The following is a 20,270-nucleotide window of genomic DNA, read 5'->3' on the forward strand; positions in this document are numbered from 1 at the left end:
AATTGGAAATTGATTGCTATTGCTGTGATGTCATGTGAGTGACAGGTTGTCCCGCCACCGCGCCATTAAACATCATCAGAGAAGAGAAGAGAAGAGAAGTCGCTGCATGAGGGAGGGGAAGATATTTAATTAAAGACTGAGGGCACTTGAATGAAAAAAAGAATGATGTGGATGGATAAATCATTTATAATAAATACTGAAATATTCCATAAAAAATAAGAATTGTCCATTTTGATTTCATGGTGACTTTAATCGTCCTTAAACACCGAAAACACCCTTGCATTATCTTAGAATTTGACTGAAATACAGTATCTTATATACTTTCTGATCTTCCTGAAGGCCCATGCTGACAGCTTAAAATGCTGCTCACTATGAATTTTGTAGCAGAGCATATATATATGTGTATGTCACATATCATACTCGTCCCTATAGATCACCTTTGCATGCCTGAGGGAAACTGTTCCATAGGAACATGTTTCTGTGCTCTACATTTGGCACTCCATTTTGGCACGTGTCATCTTGACCTCAAGATATACACACTTTATCCTAAGATAAATTTAATTTTGACTGGAGTGTCTGTGGTTTTAGAAAGATTCATGTAAATTAGGGTTGAAAACTGAGTAATTTGTTTCACCTCTATTATAGCATCAATAATGGAGCCTCATAACACCAGATTATCATCTAGCATTAGAGGTAATGCGTGGGCAAACAAGCCGATATTTCAACAATTAGGAGGCTTGCGGTGTATATCCGACTGAGTTTTTCATTTCTCTCGTGGAATCATTTGTAGAGGGAGTGGGAGAACTTGGGAAAGGAAGATTATTGTGTCAAATTGTCTGATAGAAATATGCTACAATTTCAAGAGAAAAAATTGCATGCTATGTTTTCAGTTTTCCAATGACTACGGCTAATAACCTTACAGTTAAGAACAAAGACTTGCCTTTCCTTTGTTGAATCAAACTGAATTAAATCATCATAGATCAGAGACAGTGCAATTTAACTGAATCAAAAAACGATTCATTCTCATTTTCAAGGCCACAATGTCTATAGTTGAATGTTTGAATTTGTTGACCATTATCACATTGTATTATATAATTACTGCAGTGTTGTATATTACATCAATATTTTATTAACTTACATCACACTTACATGTTATGTGAAGACACTTTCACTCCACATATTAGACTGAACTGCCATCTGCTGGACTGATGTCACGAACGTACGAATTAGAATCAAGTTTTCAACTTTTAAAACCCTAGTTATGTGCTTAATCATATTATTCATAGTATAATTTTTTATCCCTCTCAATTTTCATTCAAATTTTAATTGCAGCTGAATTTTAATTATTTTTGTTTTAATTCTTTTGAATGTTTATCTCACAAGCCCTATTGTTTCCAGGCCAGTAGATGGCAGTGGAGGTTACGCGAGCGTTAGAAGAATATCATGAAGAAAATGTTACTTTGAACCGAATCTTTTCGAAGTTTCATTCGAACCGATTCGCAGAGTGAGGAGCACAACTCAGAATAGGTGACAAATTGGAAAACACAAATATAAGATTTGACAAAATAGTAAGTTATAAAAGATCACATGAAAAATGCGGGAGACACAGGGAGGTTTTTGAGTGATGCCTCAAATGAATCAGTGAATCGTTTTCAGAGCCCGTTCACTCTACCGATCTGTCTAAAGGAGCCGATTCGCTAAGCGATTCGGATTCCAGTGGTACTTTAGCAGGACAAGCATAGTCGTCTATGAGGACAAGCAACCAGCAACACTAACTTCATAAGACATTAAAACACCCGTGACATTTGCCAGCGCAAATAATAACATGGTATTCACTGATGTAATGTAGTGGGTCAAACATGAAACCCTTATAATATCATGCATATTCCGACTGCATAAGAAGTAAGTTCATTTAAATGTGCATTTTCTCTTGAATGTGTTGCTTGATGTTTTGAACAAAAGCTCCGTCTTGTTCATAATGTGCAGCAATGTCACATTTGATGTTGTTCAGTGTCATTTTAACATAGTGGATTCATTTAAAAGGTCGCATGGAAAACAAACACCGATAAACGTTAGCTTTATGTAACTGTTATCTCCTTCCTAAGAGATTCATATATCATTTCAACGTTGCTTTTCTGGTTTTGTTTGTTTGTTTGATTACTAGGGTTCTAACATGTACAAGGCTTGTCATTTTTTATCTGAAGATATATGCAGTAATTTAAAAGAATATATTAATCCATATAACCATGGTACTGAGATTATGTGGTAAAAACGTTATGTTTTGAAAGTGTATTCATACACAATGGTATTTACATGGTAGCTACAGAGAACATGGCAAAAAAAAGGAAATCCATGGTACTTAATTTTTTTTACATGTTCGGAAAAAAAGAAAGAAAACAAAACATAGTATCATGGTATGTTTTGTTAGTATTATTGCAGATCTTACCCATGTCTCCCATCATCTGTAATGTCACCCATGATGTGTATTATATCATATCATTTGAAGGCATGTGTTTTTATGCTTTTTGTAGATAGTGTTTTTTTAAACTCTGACCTCTCCAGGACCTCATAACAGAAATGTTGTATGTTGTAAGAGTGCAGATATCGCTTGTCAATCTAATGCTGAGCTGCTCGCTTCAGTTAAAACCCATTTGTAAATCAACAGAACTCAAAAGTTGTAAACTCCCTAGTCAACTTAGCAGTTCTCGACAACAGTGCATTTACAACTAGACAGAGAACCAAATTTAACCTGGCAATTTTAACGCAGCTGTTCTTGATTAAAACTTGTTTTATGATTTCAAAATGTAACTTTGTTTTTGCATGCTTGCTTTTTCTTTTGGTGAAATGTGCAAAGAACATGAATCTTTCAGAAGAAGAGGTAGAGTATGACATATGGTCTCATTTCCTCTCCAATAGCCACTTCCCTTCTTAGTTATTCCAAATATTTGCAGTTTTATGCACTTCAGAAAGTGTTCACCTCTGTGTGACATCTGTCACGTGTCTTTTAGTGGGATTTAGCAGATATAGTGTCCTTATAGCTGTGCCCAACAGAGGCTTTTAAAGTAACTGATTGTTATTCTAATTTAATACAGAACATATCAAGATACTATAAATAAACTAAACAATTAAGTAAATTCTAAATGTAATTCTTTTGGAGTATAATTTGATTATCAGTCTTCCTGTTTGCAACAAATCACATGGATTCAGAAGAATTGGAGTTTAGCGAATGATTCATGATCTGGTCCACTGTTGTGTTAGTTTTATGATGCTTTTTTTAAGTTTGAAAGCTGCAGTCCTCATTCATTGTAATCGAAAATGTGTTCCACAGTAGAACGTTTTTTTATTCATTTTCGCAGGACAATCTTAAGCAATACAATAACCAAAAATAATTTTAATTTGCTGGATAATTCAAGCCATAGTGCTATTCTTTAAGAGAAATGAATTAGTCTGGTTGCACGAACAGTGTGGGATGCGATTGAAGTTTTTGGTAACACTTTACTAAGCCCCTAAAAGGACATGGTGGTGGAAAAAATTGAGATGCGAGGAAAAAACATATTTCAAAACTTTTGTGCTTGCTTGCAAAATGCTTGCATTTCCCCATGAAACTTTGAGTTCGCTCGCAAAGAACTCAAAATCTTTGTGAGCAAATGCAAAGTTTCTTGAGGGAATGCAAAACGTCTGCAAGATAACACAAAATAATTGACATAATTGTTCTCCTTAGGGGCTCTGTAAGTATTTATTTATAAATCTTTGTTACCATTAGTTAGAAAAATACAACTGTTCTTTGTTAGTTCTTATTTCATGTCCATTAAAAATATAACATATACAACTTTTGATTTTAGTAAGTTAACTACGATCAATAACTAATGCAGTTAAAGGGATAGTTCACCCAAAAATGAAAATTCTGTCATAATTTACTCGCCCTCATTTGTTCCAAACCTGAATGAATTTCTTTCTTCTACTGAACACAAAATAAGATATTCTGAAGAATATTGGTAATCAAACAGTTGATGGACCCCATTGACTCCCGTAGTATGGAAAAGAAAAATACTACGGAAGTCAATGAGGCCCATTATCTGTTTGGTTACCAACATTCTTCAAAATATCCAAGAAATTCATGCAGGTGATGTACAAGTGTTAATTAATGTTGTTACCTTGGCAAACACCGTTAATTGTCTTCTGTTTTCTTTTTACCTTATTTATACTCAGACGTTTGAAATGGTGTCATACAAGAGACTCACCCCTGAGGAGGTTCATTTCTCTGGAGCCGCGTTATTGGATCCCGATGATTCAACGGACACAGATGGGAAGGAAGTCGACCCAGAACTCCCCCTGCTGCCCCAGAGCCCTCGCTGCTCCATCACCGCTGCCCTGCTGACCATTGCAGGACTTATTGTGGTTCTCTCTAGTGTCTGGATGCTTGGAACTATATTTTGGTTTCATAATCCACCCTCTACAGATCCCCATAGACTCCCTCCACCTGCCAAGGCTAAAAGTCCAAACGGGACGTCCTGCTGGAAGATTCCCGAAGCGTGGAGGTTCGACTGTTATCCCGAGAGAGGTGTGGTGGTCACGGAGGAGATGTGCCACGCTCGAAACTGCTGCTTCATACAGCAGTCACAGGCTAAGACATCGGGACGGAATGGTGTGCCGTGGTGTTTCTACACACCCGACTATCCATCCTATGAGTTGGTGTCCGTTATTGACTCCGAGATGGGGAAGGTGGGAAAACTGCTCCGGAACAAAAAGACATATTATCCAAAAGACATCGATGCACTACAGCTGGAAGTGCTGTTTGAGGGAGACAACAGACTGCGTGTGAAGGTGAGAGCGTCTTCATGTTACTGGCTCTTTATTCTTGTGATCTCTCAGAATAATTTAGCGATTAATGTGGATGTTGGAAGTCCTAATACTTATTTTTTTCTTTTAAAATAAATTGAATTTCAGTGGTGAAATGATCTGTTTGCATTCATATCACTCTCAGACCACCAAAATGCAAATAAAAAGGGAAATGAATCCTCAATTCAAAAAAAGGGATCCTCAATATATTGGTAACAGATCTGTTGGCATTAAAAATAAACCGTTTTAAATTATTATTCAAAATGATTACGTATTCAATCATTTAAAAATGTAACATTTAAAGTTAAAAGATTTTAATGTTTTTGAAAGAAGTATCTTATGCTCACCAAGGCTGCATTTCTTTGATCAAAATACTGTAAAAACAGTAATATTGTGAAATACTGCCTTTTTAAAATAACTGTTTTCTATTTTAATATATTGTACAATGTAATTTATTTAATTTCATTGTAATTATAATTATACAATGTAATTTATTCCTGTGATGCAAAGCTGAATGTTTCAGCATCATTACTCCAGTCTTCAGTGTCACATGATCCTTCAGAAATCATTCTAATATGCTGATTTGCTGCTGAAGAAACAATGCTTATAATAATTATCATCACAGTTGATGATAATGAGTCAGAGTCAGTTATTGGTTATTTAATCCATTTAACTAAAGTAATTTTCAGGTACTAATAATTCAATTACACTGTTAAATTTAATCTTTGGCAGATATCAACCATTTTTTTTATTATCAGTCTTAACATGACAATAAATAACAGCTTATTAATATTTGCCAGAATATTTAAATTGCTATGTCCCTGTTAGAAAACGTCTTTAGATATTTGTAACCTTGTACATTATTTATTGTTTCATAATTATCAATTGTCTCATACAGATAACAGACCCGTCTGCAAAGAGGTACGAGGTGCCTATAGATGTTCCTGTGGTTCAGAAAAGAGCATCAAATCCTTCTTACACCGTTGACTTCATCAAAGAACCTTTCGGGCTGATTGTCAAGAGAACGCAGACCGGAACTGTGCTGTAAGTACTGCTTTTTTTTTGTCAACTAGCATGAAAAAACGAATATGCCTTTCAATTGAAAATTCAATTTCTTTTACCATTAGATAATGATGACCAGAAAACTCTAGTTTAGAGATCTCTAGTGTGACTTGTATCTGCATCAGCATTGAGTTATTAACATGTACTGTATGTTTACATTCCGTTAGGCTGAATACATCTATAGCTCCTCTATTCTATGCGGATCAGTTCCTGCAGATGTCCACATCATTACCGTCACGTTTCATATATGGACTGGGTGAACATCGCTCCAACTTTCTGCTTGACGTCCAGTGGAACACACTCACCATGTGGGCTCGAGATGTTCCACCCATGGTAACAACATGACTTTTGTCTTCTGATGTATTAATCTGCCTGTGCTCTTTCAAATTTCACAACAAGACTTAAAAAGAAGTTTAACACATACTTTTTTATATATTGCACATACTTTTCTGTACTTCTCGATTGTTCTTTCAGGAGCTGACCAACCTCTATGGCGTCCATCCCTTTTATCTGTCTGTGGAATCTGATGGAATGGCACATGGGTTTTTCATGCTCAACAGCAATGCAATGGGTGGGCTCATCACACACACACACACACACACACACACACACACACACACACACACACGCACACACACGCACGCACACACACGCACACACACGCACACACGCACACACACACACACACACAGTCGGTTTGTTATGTTTGTTTTGCACCTATTTTTGACATGTAATGTTTATGATAAGCCTTGTGTTTGGTCATGATAAAACAACCAGCTATTATAGAAATATCTTGCGTAATTTTGTGATTCTAGTAGTTATTTGTTAACCTGTTGGTTCGGCAAAGGGTAAAAGACATTTTATCAGATGTTGTGAGGGACAGTAATTATCTATATGATAAGTACATGCATTAGAAAAAAGGAAAAAAGACAATCATATCAGCTTCACATTAACTTCTAACACAAGATTTTGAACCATCATTTGTGTTAATTTGTAAACCTTTATGGACTATTTGCACTACTTCCACATTCTACTTATTACAACTCGTACATTAGAACGCAGAGTATTCCTACGTTTTATAGCTGTCAATTGATTAAAACAAAGAATCATGTTCTCTGCGTTAATATGAATTAACTTGAACCTGCTGAAATGAATAATAAATAAATATATTTCCCCACTAACAGCAGCAGTCCAGTGCTCGTCTTCTCATTAACAGTGTTTTTCTCTTACTGATCATATTTCATACCTGCTGAGTTTACATTTTTAAAGTAATTTGACTGATAAAAGTATTGCTTGTGTGTGTATTGCAGTCTTTTAAAATATTTCAAGGAATGTGTGGTACATGCCTTAAATTGAACGGTTAAATATTTAAGTATTAAACAGTAACGCACACAGCATAGAGGAGAATGACAGTCAACTTCTTAGAATATATAAGAATTTTGGACATAAACATGTAAATTACATACAGTAAAATGATTGACAATGAAAAATGACAGAATAGTGATTAAAATATTCAATACAAATAAATAAATATTCTTATGCATCAGGTCTCACACACTTCAGCATTGCGGTCACTAGTGTAGACGAGCACTGTCGGCGTGTAGTGAAATAATCGTGTGTTTGACAGCCGCTGCTTTCTCAGATTGGCTTGGGTTGGGTTTAAACTTCATGGTGCGTTCAATTTGGAAAATTGAATTGAAACAAAAACTCATTTTAGGTGGCGTTTAGTCAACTAGGTGACTATAGCACATTGAAAATATACATAACCTGAAATAAATTAGTTGTACTATTTCAAAAGCGAAAAATGAATGCAAGTAGTCCATCTTTGTTCCTGAAGTGCTCTGTGTTTTTGCCTGTAAATGTCTCAACTTTGTATTAACTTATGTAAATAATCTGTCATGTAGATGTGGCTCTGCAGCCTGCACCTGCTCTCACCTGGCGTATGATTGGTGGGATCCTCGACTTTTACATTTTCCTGGGCCCAGATCCCGTATCTGTGGTTGGACAGTACCTGGATGTTGTAGGTCAGCAAGCATCATTAGAAGTATTTGATTTTGCACTTTGACATGAATCAGAAGTTGGCCAACTAATGATGTTATCTTCTCTCATTAGGTAAGCCTGCAATGCCCATCTACTGGGCTTTGGGCTATCATCTCTGCCGATGGGGCTACAAGTCTAGCAACAAAACCTGGAATGTTGTGAGAGAAATGCGAAATTATGGGATACCTCAGGTACTATACAGTACCTGTTAGATCATTTTCATTAATTATTGGTTTGGTAAATATGGTTCATAGTCAAATGTTTACTGATTAGTTAGAATTTGAAATCAGCTGTAGCTCACTAGATTTGCACTTTCAATAGACATCAAGAAAAATTAAACACAGAAAAAACGCAAAAAACGCATGCAATAAATTATTATCTGTTTCCATTAGTGTTATTGTAAACTAAAATGATTAACAAATGTGTTAATGGTAATTGAAATAAAGTAAAAAATCTTGATGGAAATCTTATAACTTGAACTTAAATATTAGAAATGTCGCTTTTGCAACTAAATGAAATTTAAATTAATTGAAGTGATTAAAATTAATAAGACAAACTGACATAAAAATAAATTAAAGCTGTATAGAAATATAAAATTTTATAAAAATGACAAAACTTTGTCAAAACAAAATTTGTTCTGTTTATGCCTCATTTGTTGGAATCATTTTATGTTCATTCAAATATTTACACACAAGAATCAATTTGCAAGTGGGAAAAAGCAATTGAAAGCGTGAGGATGTTTCTTTTTTTGCTGAGTTTAGTAATGCATACTATAATAGTATATGAATAATTAATACTAGTTGGTATTGGGGTAAACTAGCATTGTAGACAAACACTCATTTTTTCACAGGAACATTAAAACAGCACTTTTGAAATCTAGTGAAAACTGTAATGTTGCATATTGCACTTGATCCTTTGCCTCATATTGCTGACACGCAAAGAGAAGTATGATTTCTGATTTTTTTTTTAATGAACCACAGAAGAACACTGACTTAGCATTATGCATTTAGCAAAATTACTAATTATAAATTGTACAAAGCAAATTGATTTAGTTTTTTTATCTTTCAGGACGTTCAGTGGAATGACATTGACTACATGGATCGTGCTCTAGATTTTACTTATGAGCCTATGAACTTTTCCACCCTACCTGATCTCGTGAAAGACCTTCACATACATGATCAACACTACGTCATGATTCTGGTACACACACACACACACACACACACACACACACACACACACACACACACACACACACACACACACACACACACACACACACACACACACACACACACACACACACACACACACACACACACACACACACACTCACTTTGATTGACTATGAACTACACCTTAGGTAACTCTACTAGGAAAGCTAAATGATCTTGAAGGGGATAGGGGAACTTACTTCATATACTTTAAAAAATAAGATTACTGTACCAGCATTTCTGCAGTACCTATAGGACCAAGTACCCGGTGTTATCGGTACCCGCTGTTTTCAAGAGCTTTTGTTCGAGTTTGTTTGAACACTCTCTCTGATAGTTTTTGCTCTGGTAACAAAATTGGTATAGAAAACCTTGAAATCTTTCTGGTATTAATGCCGACTACTGATTTTTGGTACAGTGGCAGCTTTAATACATCCACTAAACATCACCAGTTGGTTAAAAGCCATTGCACAAATGACTCTGCTCAATGGCTCCTGCATCATTTGTTTGAATATGGCACTTGGTTTGAAATGCAATGACTTTCCTACATGTTAAATGTGGCTTAAATCATTTGTGGGGACTGTCAATAGATTTATTTTAAGAAAGCAAATCAACTAAAAATCAAAATAAGAGGAACTTCTATGTTCTGTGGGTTTATTAAACATCCATATGACACTCTTCCTCATTCTGCTCTCGTCTCTTTTGTGTTGCGTTAGAATCACACTGACAGTCATGAGGCAGATTTGGCAACTGAATGTTTCACATGCGGTTTAGACCATCACTAAAGTATTTGGATGTGTCACTGTGTATTTAGCTGAAGTGGGCTTGATTTAATCTGCAGTTTGTGTGTTTGTCTTTTTTTGCGCTTCCTCATTAGGATCCCGGCATCAGTAGCTCTCAGCCGTCTGGCTCCTACTGGCCGTTCGATGAGGGGAAGAAGAGAGGCATTTTCATCAATGATTCGAATGGAGACGTCCTTATTGGGAAGGTACATTTCGTTTTTTTGTTTTTTTTAGGTCACTTTTGCTCTCCGAGGCTGCATTTATTTGATCAAAAATACTGAAAAAATGTAATATTGCGAAATATTATTGCAATTTAAAATAACTGTTTAAATAACTTATTCCTGTGATGCAAAACCTGAATTTTTAGCATTATTACTCCAGTCTTCAGTGTCACATGATCCTTCAGAAATCATTCTAATATGCTGATTTTTTTTGGTGATCATGAAACCTTTCTGTTAAAAACAGTTGTGTTGCTTAATTTTCTAAATTAATTTTTTTCAGGATTATTTGATAAATAGTAAGTTCAAGTGAACCGCATTTAATTAAAATAGAAATCTTCTGCAACATTATAAATGTCTTTATTGTCACTTTTGATTAAGTTAATGCATCCCTGCTAAATAAAAGTATTAATTTCTGAAAAACAAATGTGCTGACCCCAAAACTGATGAAATGATCTTATGTCCAGATGAATACTACAGACTTTTCCACAATAATTTCATGCCTTATTGGTTGTGGAATAAATTAATCATGAATGACAACACAAGTAAACATTTCTCCAATTGCATCGTAATCAATAAACTTAAGCGTCATGCTGCATCGCACCAGTAGGTGTCAATTAAATCAAAATGTAGTAAGTATGAATATTATATGTGACTTGACTGCAGATATGTTTGATTGTTTCTAAGGTCTGGCCAGGACTCACTGCTTTTCCAGATTTCTCCAATCCAGACACGCATGAATGGTGGTACCAGAATCTGCAGAGGTTCCATGACAAAGTGCCATTTGATGGCGTGTGGATTGTATGTTGTGCATTTGTATTATTCCTTGTTTGATGGTTCATTATTTGTATTTAGCCAAGCATTGATCTTGTTCTTTAATATATACTCTTCTTCTTTCTGTCTCAAGGATATGAATGAGCCATCTAATTTCTTTGATGGGTCACTGAATGGTTGTCCACAGAATGAACTGGAAAATCCTCCCTACACACCAGGTATCAGTGTGTTCGCTATTATGTGGACATCTACATTATTCATGCTACGTTTCTTCCAACAATAAGACACGGTATTGTCTGCTGTAGGTATTCTGGATGGTACATTAAGGGCCAAGACTGTGTGTGCATCTGCACGTCAGAAAATCTCCTCTCACTACAACATACACAGTCTGTATGGACTCATGGAATCTAAAGCCACTGAAAGGTACACACAGTCATACAAAAATAAGTATACTACCATTCAAAAGTTATAATGATAATATTTTTTTTTTTTTTTAATTAAAATTATTTTATTGTTTTAATGGATTTTATGCACACCAAGGCTGCATTAATTTGAAAAATAATGTAAAAACAGTAATATTGTAAAATATTAAATATTTAAAATTATTGTAAATAAATTTAAATAACTGTTTTCTATTTTATATATATAATATTTATTCCTGTGTTGGCAAAGCTGCGTTTTCATCATCAATACTCCAGTCTTCAGTGTCACAAGATCCTTCAAAATTCATTCTAATATGCTGACCTGATGCTCAAGAAATTTTTTAATTATTATTATCAATGTTTAAAACAGTTGTGCTGCTTAACATATTTGGGGAAAGCATGATACATTTTTGTCAGGATTCTTTGAGTAGAAAGTTCAAAAGAACGGCATTTATTTGAAATGGAAATCTCTGTGACAATGTAAATGCCACTTGATCAATTTAATGCATCTTTGCTGAAAAAAAGTGTTAATTTCTTCTTCTTTTTAAAATCTTACGACCCCAAACTTTTGTCAAAAACATTGTTATTTTTAAAGAAAGATGGTGCAAGCACACTTTTCAACCAAAACATTTCACCCCGCAAAAAAAGTATTTGGACACTTTCTGTTTATCAAACGGTAGTGGATCATGTCCATCTGTCTCTCTCAGTGCTTTGAGGAAGATCACGGGGAAGCGTCCCTTCGTCATTTCCCGCTCTACGTTTCCCAGTCAGGGCAGGTATTCGGGCCACTGGCTCGGAGACAACAGGAGCCAATGGAAAGATCTGGCCACATCTATACCAGGTATAAACGCACACTCTCTGCTGAGGTCAGAGTTAGTCTCATATAGTGTTGTATTGACTACAGATTCACTAACCATTTTATTTTAATTCTTTTCCAGGTATGCTGACATTTAACATCCTGGGCGTTCCTCTTATTGGGGCAGACATCTGTGGCTTTGGGGGCAGCACTACAGAAGAACTGTGTGTCCGATGGACCCAGCTCGGAGCTTTCTACCCCTTTACAAGAAACCACAACTCCATAGATGAACAGGTGAACTTTCTTCCATCCAACCAAACACTGTTATGACTATTTATTTAGCTTTAGACTACAGCAAAATCTGCAGCTGGTCACAACTCATAATGCTAAGATACACGCTGCTTTAGAGGATCTGCTGTGTTTTTCAACTGTTTTCATCTTATTGATTTTCTGCAGTCTTAATGCGGTTTTGGCTGTTCATCTGATTAGTTACCCATCTGTCTGTTGTTTTGCCAGTACAATCTTCTGTTTTTCTAATGTTTTTCATCTGCATTCCAAAGGCAAGACTCTGATGGATTAACAGTTTTGTCATTTTCACAACAGGATCAGGAACCAACTGCATTCAGTCCTGCAGCTCGTACAGCAATGAAAGAAGCCATCCTTCTCCGTTATTCCCTGTTCCCACATCTCTACACACTCTTCCATCACGCACACATCAGTGGACACACGGTCGCCACACCACTGCTCTTTCAGTAAGATAAACACATGTGACTTCAAACCCTTATTGTATGTGCATTTAATTCTTAAAGGAATAGTTTTCTCCAAACCTTGGAGTTATCTAGCAGCATCTAATGACAGAATGATCATTTTTAGTGAATTATCTAGATACAGATCCAGGCACATAATGTTCATAATTTCAGGAAGATGTCCACTTTAATTGACTTCTTTGCATTTAATCACAATCTGTGCTGTGTTTTAGTTTCCCTACTGATGAGAAGACATATGGGATAGATAAACAGTTCCTATGGGGAAAGAGTTTGATGGTCACGCCGGTTTTGGAGGCAGGACGAGATTATGTAGTGGGATATTTCCCTAAAGGTCTCTGGTACGATTTTCACACCGTAAGTCACATCCTCTCTAGAAACCCTTTTAGAAAGAAAAACTCACAATTCTTTTACTTTGTAGTCTCATACAACATTGATATTTGTTTGTCACAAACAGGGTGACTCATTGGTAAGCAGAGGAGAAGAGATCAAACTTCAGGCTCCGATGGACAAAATCAACCTGCATCTCAGAGAGGGTTCCATCATACCTACACAGGTGAAAAAGAACCACATTATATACATATTCATACATTTATTGTTTTTCAGTTAATGCAGACAGACTTCCTTAAGTAATTTATATGTAATAATTATTTATAAATCTAGCCTAATCCAGATTTTATATATAATAAATACATTTCCTGTTAAGGAGGTTTTCTCATTTATTGTTGCACACATTATCATAATATATACATCATATGCTTAATAGTTAATAATGGTTCTTATTATAATAAAAGTTTAAAAAAAAAAATTTAAACTATCTAAAAGGAGTGCATATTAAGTAGCACAACTGTTTTCAACATTGATAATAATAAGAGATGTTTTTGAGCTGCAAATCAGCATATTAGAATGATTTCTGAAGGATCGTGTGACATTAGAGACTGTAGTAATGAAGCTGAAAACTATTAGGTACAATATAAATTACATTTTAAAGTCTATTAAAATCCATGTTTTAAATTGTAATAATATTTCACAATATTACTGTATTTCTGATCATGTAAATGCAGCCTTGGTGATCAGATGAGACTTCAACATTAAAAATCTTAATTATTAATCTTAATTATTCCAACCCCCATTGTATATATACATTTAATAAATACATTATCTGTAAAGTCTTTGTTTGATGTCTAGGTAATTTATGTATCATTTATTTGATACTTTAAGGAAGTATTTACAAAATAATTTACTAGTAGCAGTAGTGTTGGCTGTGATCGTGTGCATGTTGACTTGAATTTTGTTCTATATGTTTGTGTTTCAGAGACCGAACACCACCCTGTGGGTGAGCAGTGGTCAGCCCCTTTATCTGATTGCAAGTCTGAGTGAGGACGGTCTGGCCAAGGGTGATTTGTATTGGGATGATGGAGAGACCATTGACTCATATGAGACTGATCAGTACGCTTACATCTATTTCACAATAGAAAAGGTACAGAAAACAGAAAACCATTCACCTTTACTGAATGCTTTACTTTCAGTAAGCTTTCATTAGATCCTCATACTACGGGCACAGTCTAAAAGGTTATTTATTCATCTACATGCTGCCTCTCACATTTCATGTAATCACCTCTTAACTTTTCTCAAATACTCAGTTTATACAAATTCTTATTCAATGTTATTGTATTAAATGCATCACTTGCTTGTTCTTAAATGTTTCTGTAAACAATCATGCTGTCAACTACCTGTGTGTGCGTATGGATATAATGATCTTTATTAATGATCTTCAGAACACAATGAAATCAGAGGTGCTGCATAATCACGAGGAGGCTACTTACATCACTGTGGAAACTGTTTCCTTTTATGGGGTGAAGGCAGAGCCAGAAAATGTAACCGTGAATTCACAAGAGGCAGCATTCACTTACCGTGACAATCAGGTAACATACTTTAATATTGTTTTTAGGAAGCTACTGGTTATAAATATTTAATGATTGTGCATATTTAGTTATCAGGTTAAATTGGAATTTTGAACGGTTTGCAGTAAGTTAGGAGAATAGCATTTAAATGTTTAGTATGTTCATCTGCAGTTATCTGATACTCTATAAGCTTTCATTAGGCTTTGTTGAAAATAATTTGGAATATTTGTCTTTGGTACACTGAATTACTAAAAAAGGTTTATTTTTGTAATGCATTTAAAAAATATTTAAATACTTCAAATATCTAGGTCAGGGGTATTCAATTAAAGTTCCAAGAGGTCCAGCCTTTATATTCCCTTCCCAGTGGAGGACTGGACAATACTTTTTTTGAGATAGTTATACATTTTGAAATAGTTATTACTGGGCGGCAGTGCTTTGTTAAAGAAAAATATGAGTTGGATGAGTTTATTGGGTCCTCAAAGCCACAGCAGTGGTGTCTGAGAATTTAAAAAAAAATTCATTAGATATCAATATTAAAAGGTAAGATCACATGTTTTATCAGGCTATTATTATTTTTACATTTAGATACATATGCATGGCAGGAGGCTATGTTTTTATATTTGGCTTAAAATAAGTATCTGCTAAAAACAAACAAACACTGTACATAATCAAGACACACTCATTATGAGCTGAAGTCTTTCTTTGCCATCTACAAACATTTATGAAAAGCTGTTAACATGGTGATAAATAATGCTATATGTAGATGAAAAAATGTCTTTGTCAAAAAACTACTAAAAAGATATATATATATATATATATATATATATATATATATATATATATGCAATATGAAAATAATTGTATTTGCTACATTCTTGTTTTTTGCAGTGTTTAAGCTAAAGTATTCATCTATTTTGCTGCTCGCTGTGTTTCTGCTACTGTTGTTAAAATGTTACTGCTACTGTTGTGTTTCTGTTACTGTTTTTAATGTGGCTCTTTAGTCGGAGAGTGAAGCAACGAACAGAAAGGTCTTGACTTAAACGCGTTTGACTTTAGATAAAAATATTAGAGGATGTAGGGCCGAAAGATTATAACCATAAACAACCCTGAGTGTGTACGGCTCCGTTGTTTTGTTTTGCCGCGCTGCTCAATTTAAACAGTAGAAACGGTAAAATGGTGTTACCGTTGTCATTATCTCTCGCCGTCCGGTTGGAACCAAACCAGGGTTCGGAACCGGAGCCCAGTCCACAATTTGAGGACCCCTGATCTAGGTTAAATATCTAGGTTGAATTAAAAGATCAAAGATCCAGTGGTGTCAAGAATGATTTTTTTAATTTGAAAAATAGCTAAAAATACAGTAAAAAAATTTATTAAAAAAAGGACTTCCATTTATACAAAATGAGCATTAAAGAAATGTATTTATTGTCTTTTGTCTGTCTAGGTGCTGACAGTAACAGACTTGGGTCTGAACCTCAGTCATAACTTCACAATAAGTTGGATGTAAACGTGAATCATCAGTGCTGTTTCTGAATTGCAAATTGCTGCTGAAATCATGATCTTAACAAGTACTGAGACATTATCTCAGTACTTGGACAGTGGTGGTTCTGGTTCCAGCCTAAAATCAAATATAAACCAGAAAGGATATGACAGATTATTGATTGTATGTTGAATTTCTCATGTGCACTTTAAGTGTACTCTTTATTGTTGACCCAGCAGTGGTCAGTTGCACTCAGAGGAATTAAAACCTAAGGGAAGTAGTCTGTGTCATTTTGATTAAGCCATTTGTTTGATCTGTTGAATGGATAGATATTTTACCTATGATGTTATATTACTGCCTGTTATTGCTGATACTGTTTCTAGAGCAGAAAGATTGTTCTTCTGTTTTAAACCTTTTAGCTGCGAATTAAAGCTCCTCATCTTAAAGTAGTTTGCCATGCCGTCAAAAGCTATAATTCAAAATGAATTTGAACATCTTAAAGCAAATATTTGGTTGTGATTCAATGGACCAACAGAACAAAAACAACTGCAAATTCAAAAGTGATCCTGCTGAATTCATAACCTTTCAGATTGGTACAAATTATGTTAATATTATTTTGAATTGCAAATATGTATATATTGTTTAGCAACTGTAACTTTTTTCCCAGTTTAGGACATTCTGATGCTGTAGAAATGCATGTTTAGGCTTTAGTAAGCAAACATTATTTCCATGTACTGACAGGCTTGTAATTAACATGATCCATTATTTTCAGCGATAGAAACTTATGAAGCATTTGTTTTAATGCCCAAAGTGATTAAGTCTAAAATGTAAAACCATGAAAATATTATGGAAGTAAATCACTGTACAGTATTCATCAAGGCTTAAAGAGGCATAATTGTGCAGTATTTTGTAAATTGCTACCACATGCTGTCAATATTACCATTTATAGCATAACATTGTGCCTTATATTTAATCAAAGCTGTGATTCAACATTCAGTGGCTTTACTGTGAATGTATAAAACCCTCTGTTCGAAAACACCGGGCTGCTTTACAACTTTTAACAAAAAAGTTCAAATGTAAAGGCGTGTGCTCGTAAAATGGAAGCTAAAAGATTACGAGCCAGTTTAAGGCTTCTTTTTCTTTAAATAAACTGCTGTACAGAGTTTCAGAGGACATACAGGGTAGTGTGCAATAAAATTCAAAGTGTTCATCTTTTCTCTTGTGTTTTTTCTTTTGTTTTGAGGCAGTGATACACTCTAAGAAAAAAAAAAAGCTGTCACTGGGGCGGTACCCTTTTGTTCCTTATAGGTACCGATATGCACCCTTTAGGTACAAAAGTGTACTTTTTGAAAAAGCAATGCCCCAGTGATCGCTTTTGTACCTTTTTTCTGAACTAGCAATCACCTAAACACCATACCACCCAGAATACATTAGCAACATGCTAAACACAACAATATGGTAAAAGGCCATATGCGTTTTTTTATCTTTACCTCCATTGGTCTTCTTGGTGTCCAGCATATATAAACTTTTTAAACCACAGCATGTACTCATAACCCGAACCTTACATACCTGATTATTTTCTGTCTTGCAGTCAGAGCTATAGTTATAGTTCTACATGAAACTGGATTTGAAGGCACTTCCTTCACTTTGTAATGGGAAATGGCTTTTCTCAGCTCAGTGCAGAGTCCTGAGGAAAAGTCAGTATATTTAAACAAAACCCATTTCTCTACTATTATAAAGTTATATGCCATCAGAAAATAAACTCAAATGTGATTATTTTTTTTTTTGGTAACATTTTACAATAACTGTCCCCTTTTAGTTTAAAGGCATAGTTCACCAAAAAAAATGAAAATTTGTTCATCATTTATTCACCCACATGTTTCAAACCTGTAAGACTTTCGTTCATCTTCGGAACACAAATGAAGATCTTTTTGATGAAATCTGAGAGCATTCTGTCCCTCCGTTGGCAGCTACGCAAGTGACACAAAGACGCATCAAAAAGTTCATAAAGAGATTGTAAAACTACTCCTGAATAGAGCGGTTTAGTCCAAATTTTCTGAAGAGAAACGATCGCTTTATATAATGAACCGATTGAATTTAGGCTTTTATTCACATTAACATTCATCAACTCACACATCAGTTGTGGTAAACACAAGCTCAAGCATGTTTGCATGTTACTGTTTTTTTAGAGAGACATCAGTGTTTAAAAAAAAAAAAACGTTCAGCCAAAGTTTGATTTGAGTGTACAATTAACCAGAGCATGAAAGCAATTACCGACAAGATTTTGTTTAGACCTTGAGAATTTCTGTTGTTTTAAGCTAAATGTGTTTCTGTCTTTACACATTTAATAAAAAAATTTCTTCTTGTTCTTTTTAAGAAGCACTGTTGTAAACCCAGAGCTGATAGCCAAACGTAGCTTTCTCTTTGAGTGAATCTGCACGTCTGAACCTCCACCTTTCATCTCGCACTGACACAAGACCTGTTTGAAGAACAAAGCCAGACTTTTGCTTCCACATGCAGTATGATATGACAGCAAGTTGAAAGCCATGTTTCTTTACGGGCCGATGCAAGCAGAAAGAAATAAAGGCAAACAACAAAACAAAAAGAGGGACAAAAATAGAATTAAGTATGGGGCAGAACTTTCATTTCTTGATTGGTTGTTAATTAAAAAGAATTAAACATTTAAAAAAAAAAATCCTGCATGTAGAAAAGTATGTTTTCCAAATGTCCAAACACAATTATGAATACATGAGCTTCATCTGACAAAATATTTCCATTATTAACAAAATAAGTATCACAATTACCTTTAAGACATGACAAAATGCAGCAGACCAAGATAATGGTCATAATTACTACAGTGCAAATGTGTTTTTGACAAATGAATAATGAATATGAAACGTGTCAAAGCGAGCGCCTGTCATTATAATAGGGCTATTCTACAGTGAGAAAACATTGACTGTTAAAACTGTCCTATAATAAATGACACTCAGATACAAAATATGACATTCCCAGTTGAAGATTTTTGGTTATTTTCAGTTGTATAGTGGGATTTTACACTACCGTTCAGAAGTTTGGCGTTTTTATGTTTTTGAAAGAAGTCTCTTGTCCATCAGTTGTGTTAAAAACCTAATTTCAACAAAATCAGCATTGACTACATTTAGCAAGTTTGCTCTTGCAAGAAACCAAACCTATCAAATTTATAATAATACAATTAATGCGCAACAAACACTAATTCTGGAATGTTACTTAATTTACTTCACAGCAGATTTACATGCATTATCTGTGCAATTCCACTAAGCTAATTGGAAATCATTGAATGAAATAATGTTTATTTTGGCAGTAAAAACAGAATAGCATTCATTTTAGCCTAGAAGAAAACAATCACACTACCACATACTCCCCCTCATTCTTTTGAGGGCTTCGGAGATAACAGCTTCCAGATGTTCCACATTCTCACTCTTTCATTGCCTTTCTTAGCTGCCAGAGAAGTGACATTATACCATGAATTGTTGTCTTTCAGTCAGTTTTTTCTGTCACCATGTTTAGGTAACCCACAGGGTTTTAGAGGCAGAAACATTTGATCACACACATACACACAGTGCAAGAGTTTGTTGGAAATGGTTCACTCATATCACTTGCTCTTTTAAACATCTCTTGGCATACAATCTCAGCATTTCTAACTAAAATTAATTTTTTTATGTTCCAATTAAGATAAACATATGTGTGGGCTGCTACAAGCAATTATTTAGGACTGTCTGGGGTCCTTCGGTCCAAATGGACCCGACGCATTTAAATATTTTTTATTTTTTAAATCATAGCTTCATCGGAATGGTCTGAAATTTGGTGACTTTTTTGGTACTTGGTATATGAACATCCAAAAAAATTGGGGACAGGATTTGAATAATCTAAGTGGTTGTAAAAAAAATTGTCACACTCAGGACCTTCGGGTCCAAATGGACCCGGATAGGAAATGAATGGCAA

General features: G+C 34.9%; 1 protein-coding gene across 1 annotated transcript; it reads left to right on the forward strand.

Annotated features, from left to right (window-relative positions):
• The first annotated feature begins 1,703 nt into the window (after positions 1-1,703).
• On the forward strand, positions 1,704-17,504 carry gaa2 (alpha glucosidase 2). The gene is made up of 20 exons (XM_077205256.1): positions 1,704-1,902; positions 4,210-4,824; positions 5,738-5,883; positions 6,069-6,234; positions 6,376-6,472; positions 7,806-7,925; positions 8,014-8,132; positions 9,010-9,141; positions 10,030-10,140; positions 10,840-10,953; positions 11,060-11,144; positions 11,232-11,349; positions 12,056-12,189; positions 12,287-12,438; positions 12,748-12,896; positions 13,124-13,265; positions 13,366-13,464; positions 14,224-14,388; positions 14,687-14,833; positions 16,254-17,504. The coding sequence occupies exons 2-20, from the start codon at positions 4,219-4,221 to the stop codon at positions 16,314-16,316; spliced, it is 2,865 nt and encodes a 954-aa protein (XP_077061371.1). The 5' UTR covers positions 1,704-1,902; positions 4,210-4,218; the 3' UTR covers positions 16,317-17,504.
• The last annotated feature ends 2,766 nt before the right edge of the window (positions 17,505-20,270 follow it).

This window comes from Siphateles boraxobius, unplaced genomic scaffold, assembly GCF_051911475.1.
Source record: "Siphateles boraxobius isolate OS27281-9 unplaced genomic scaffold, OSU_SipBor_1 53, whole genome shotgun sequence".
Classification (NCBI taxonomy): domain Eukaryota; kingdom Metazoa; phylum Chordata; class Actinopteri; order Cypriniformes; family Leuciscidae; genus Siphateles; species Siphateles boraxobius.

Coding starts and splice junctions, on each gene's coding strand:
- gaa2 (XM_077205256.1), top strand. CDS start 4,219: ATGGTGTCATACAAGAGACTCACCCCTGAGGAGGTTCATTTCTCTGGA. Junction 10,141..10,839: donor GAGACGTCCTTATTGGGAAG/GTACATTTCGTT, acceptor ATTGTTTCTAAG/GTCTGGCCAGGACTCACTGC. Junction 11,145..11,231: donor AAATCCTCCCTACACACCAG/GTATCAGTGTGT, acceptor TGTCTGCTGTAG/GTATTCTGGATGGTACATTA.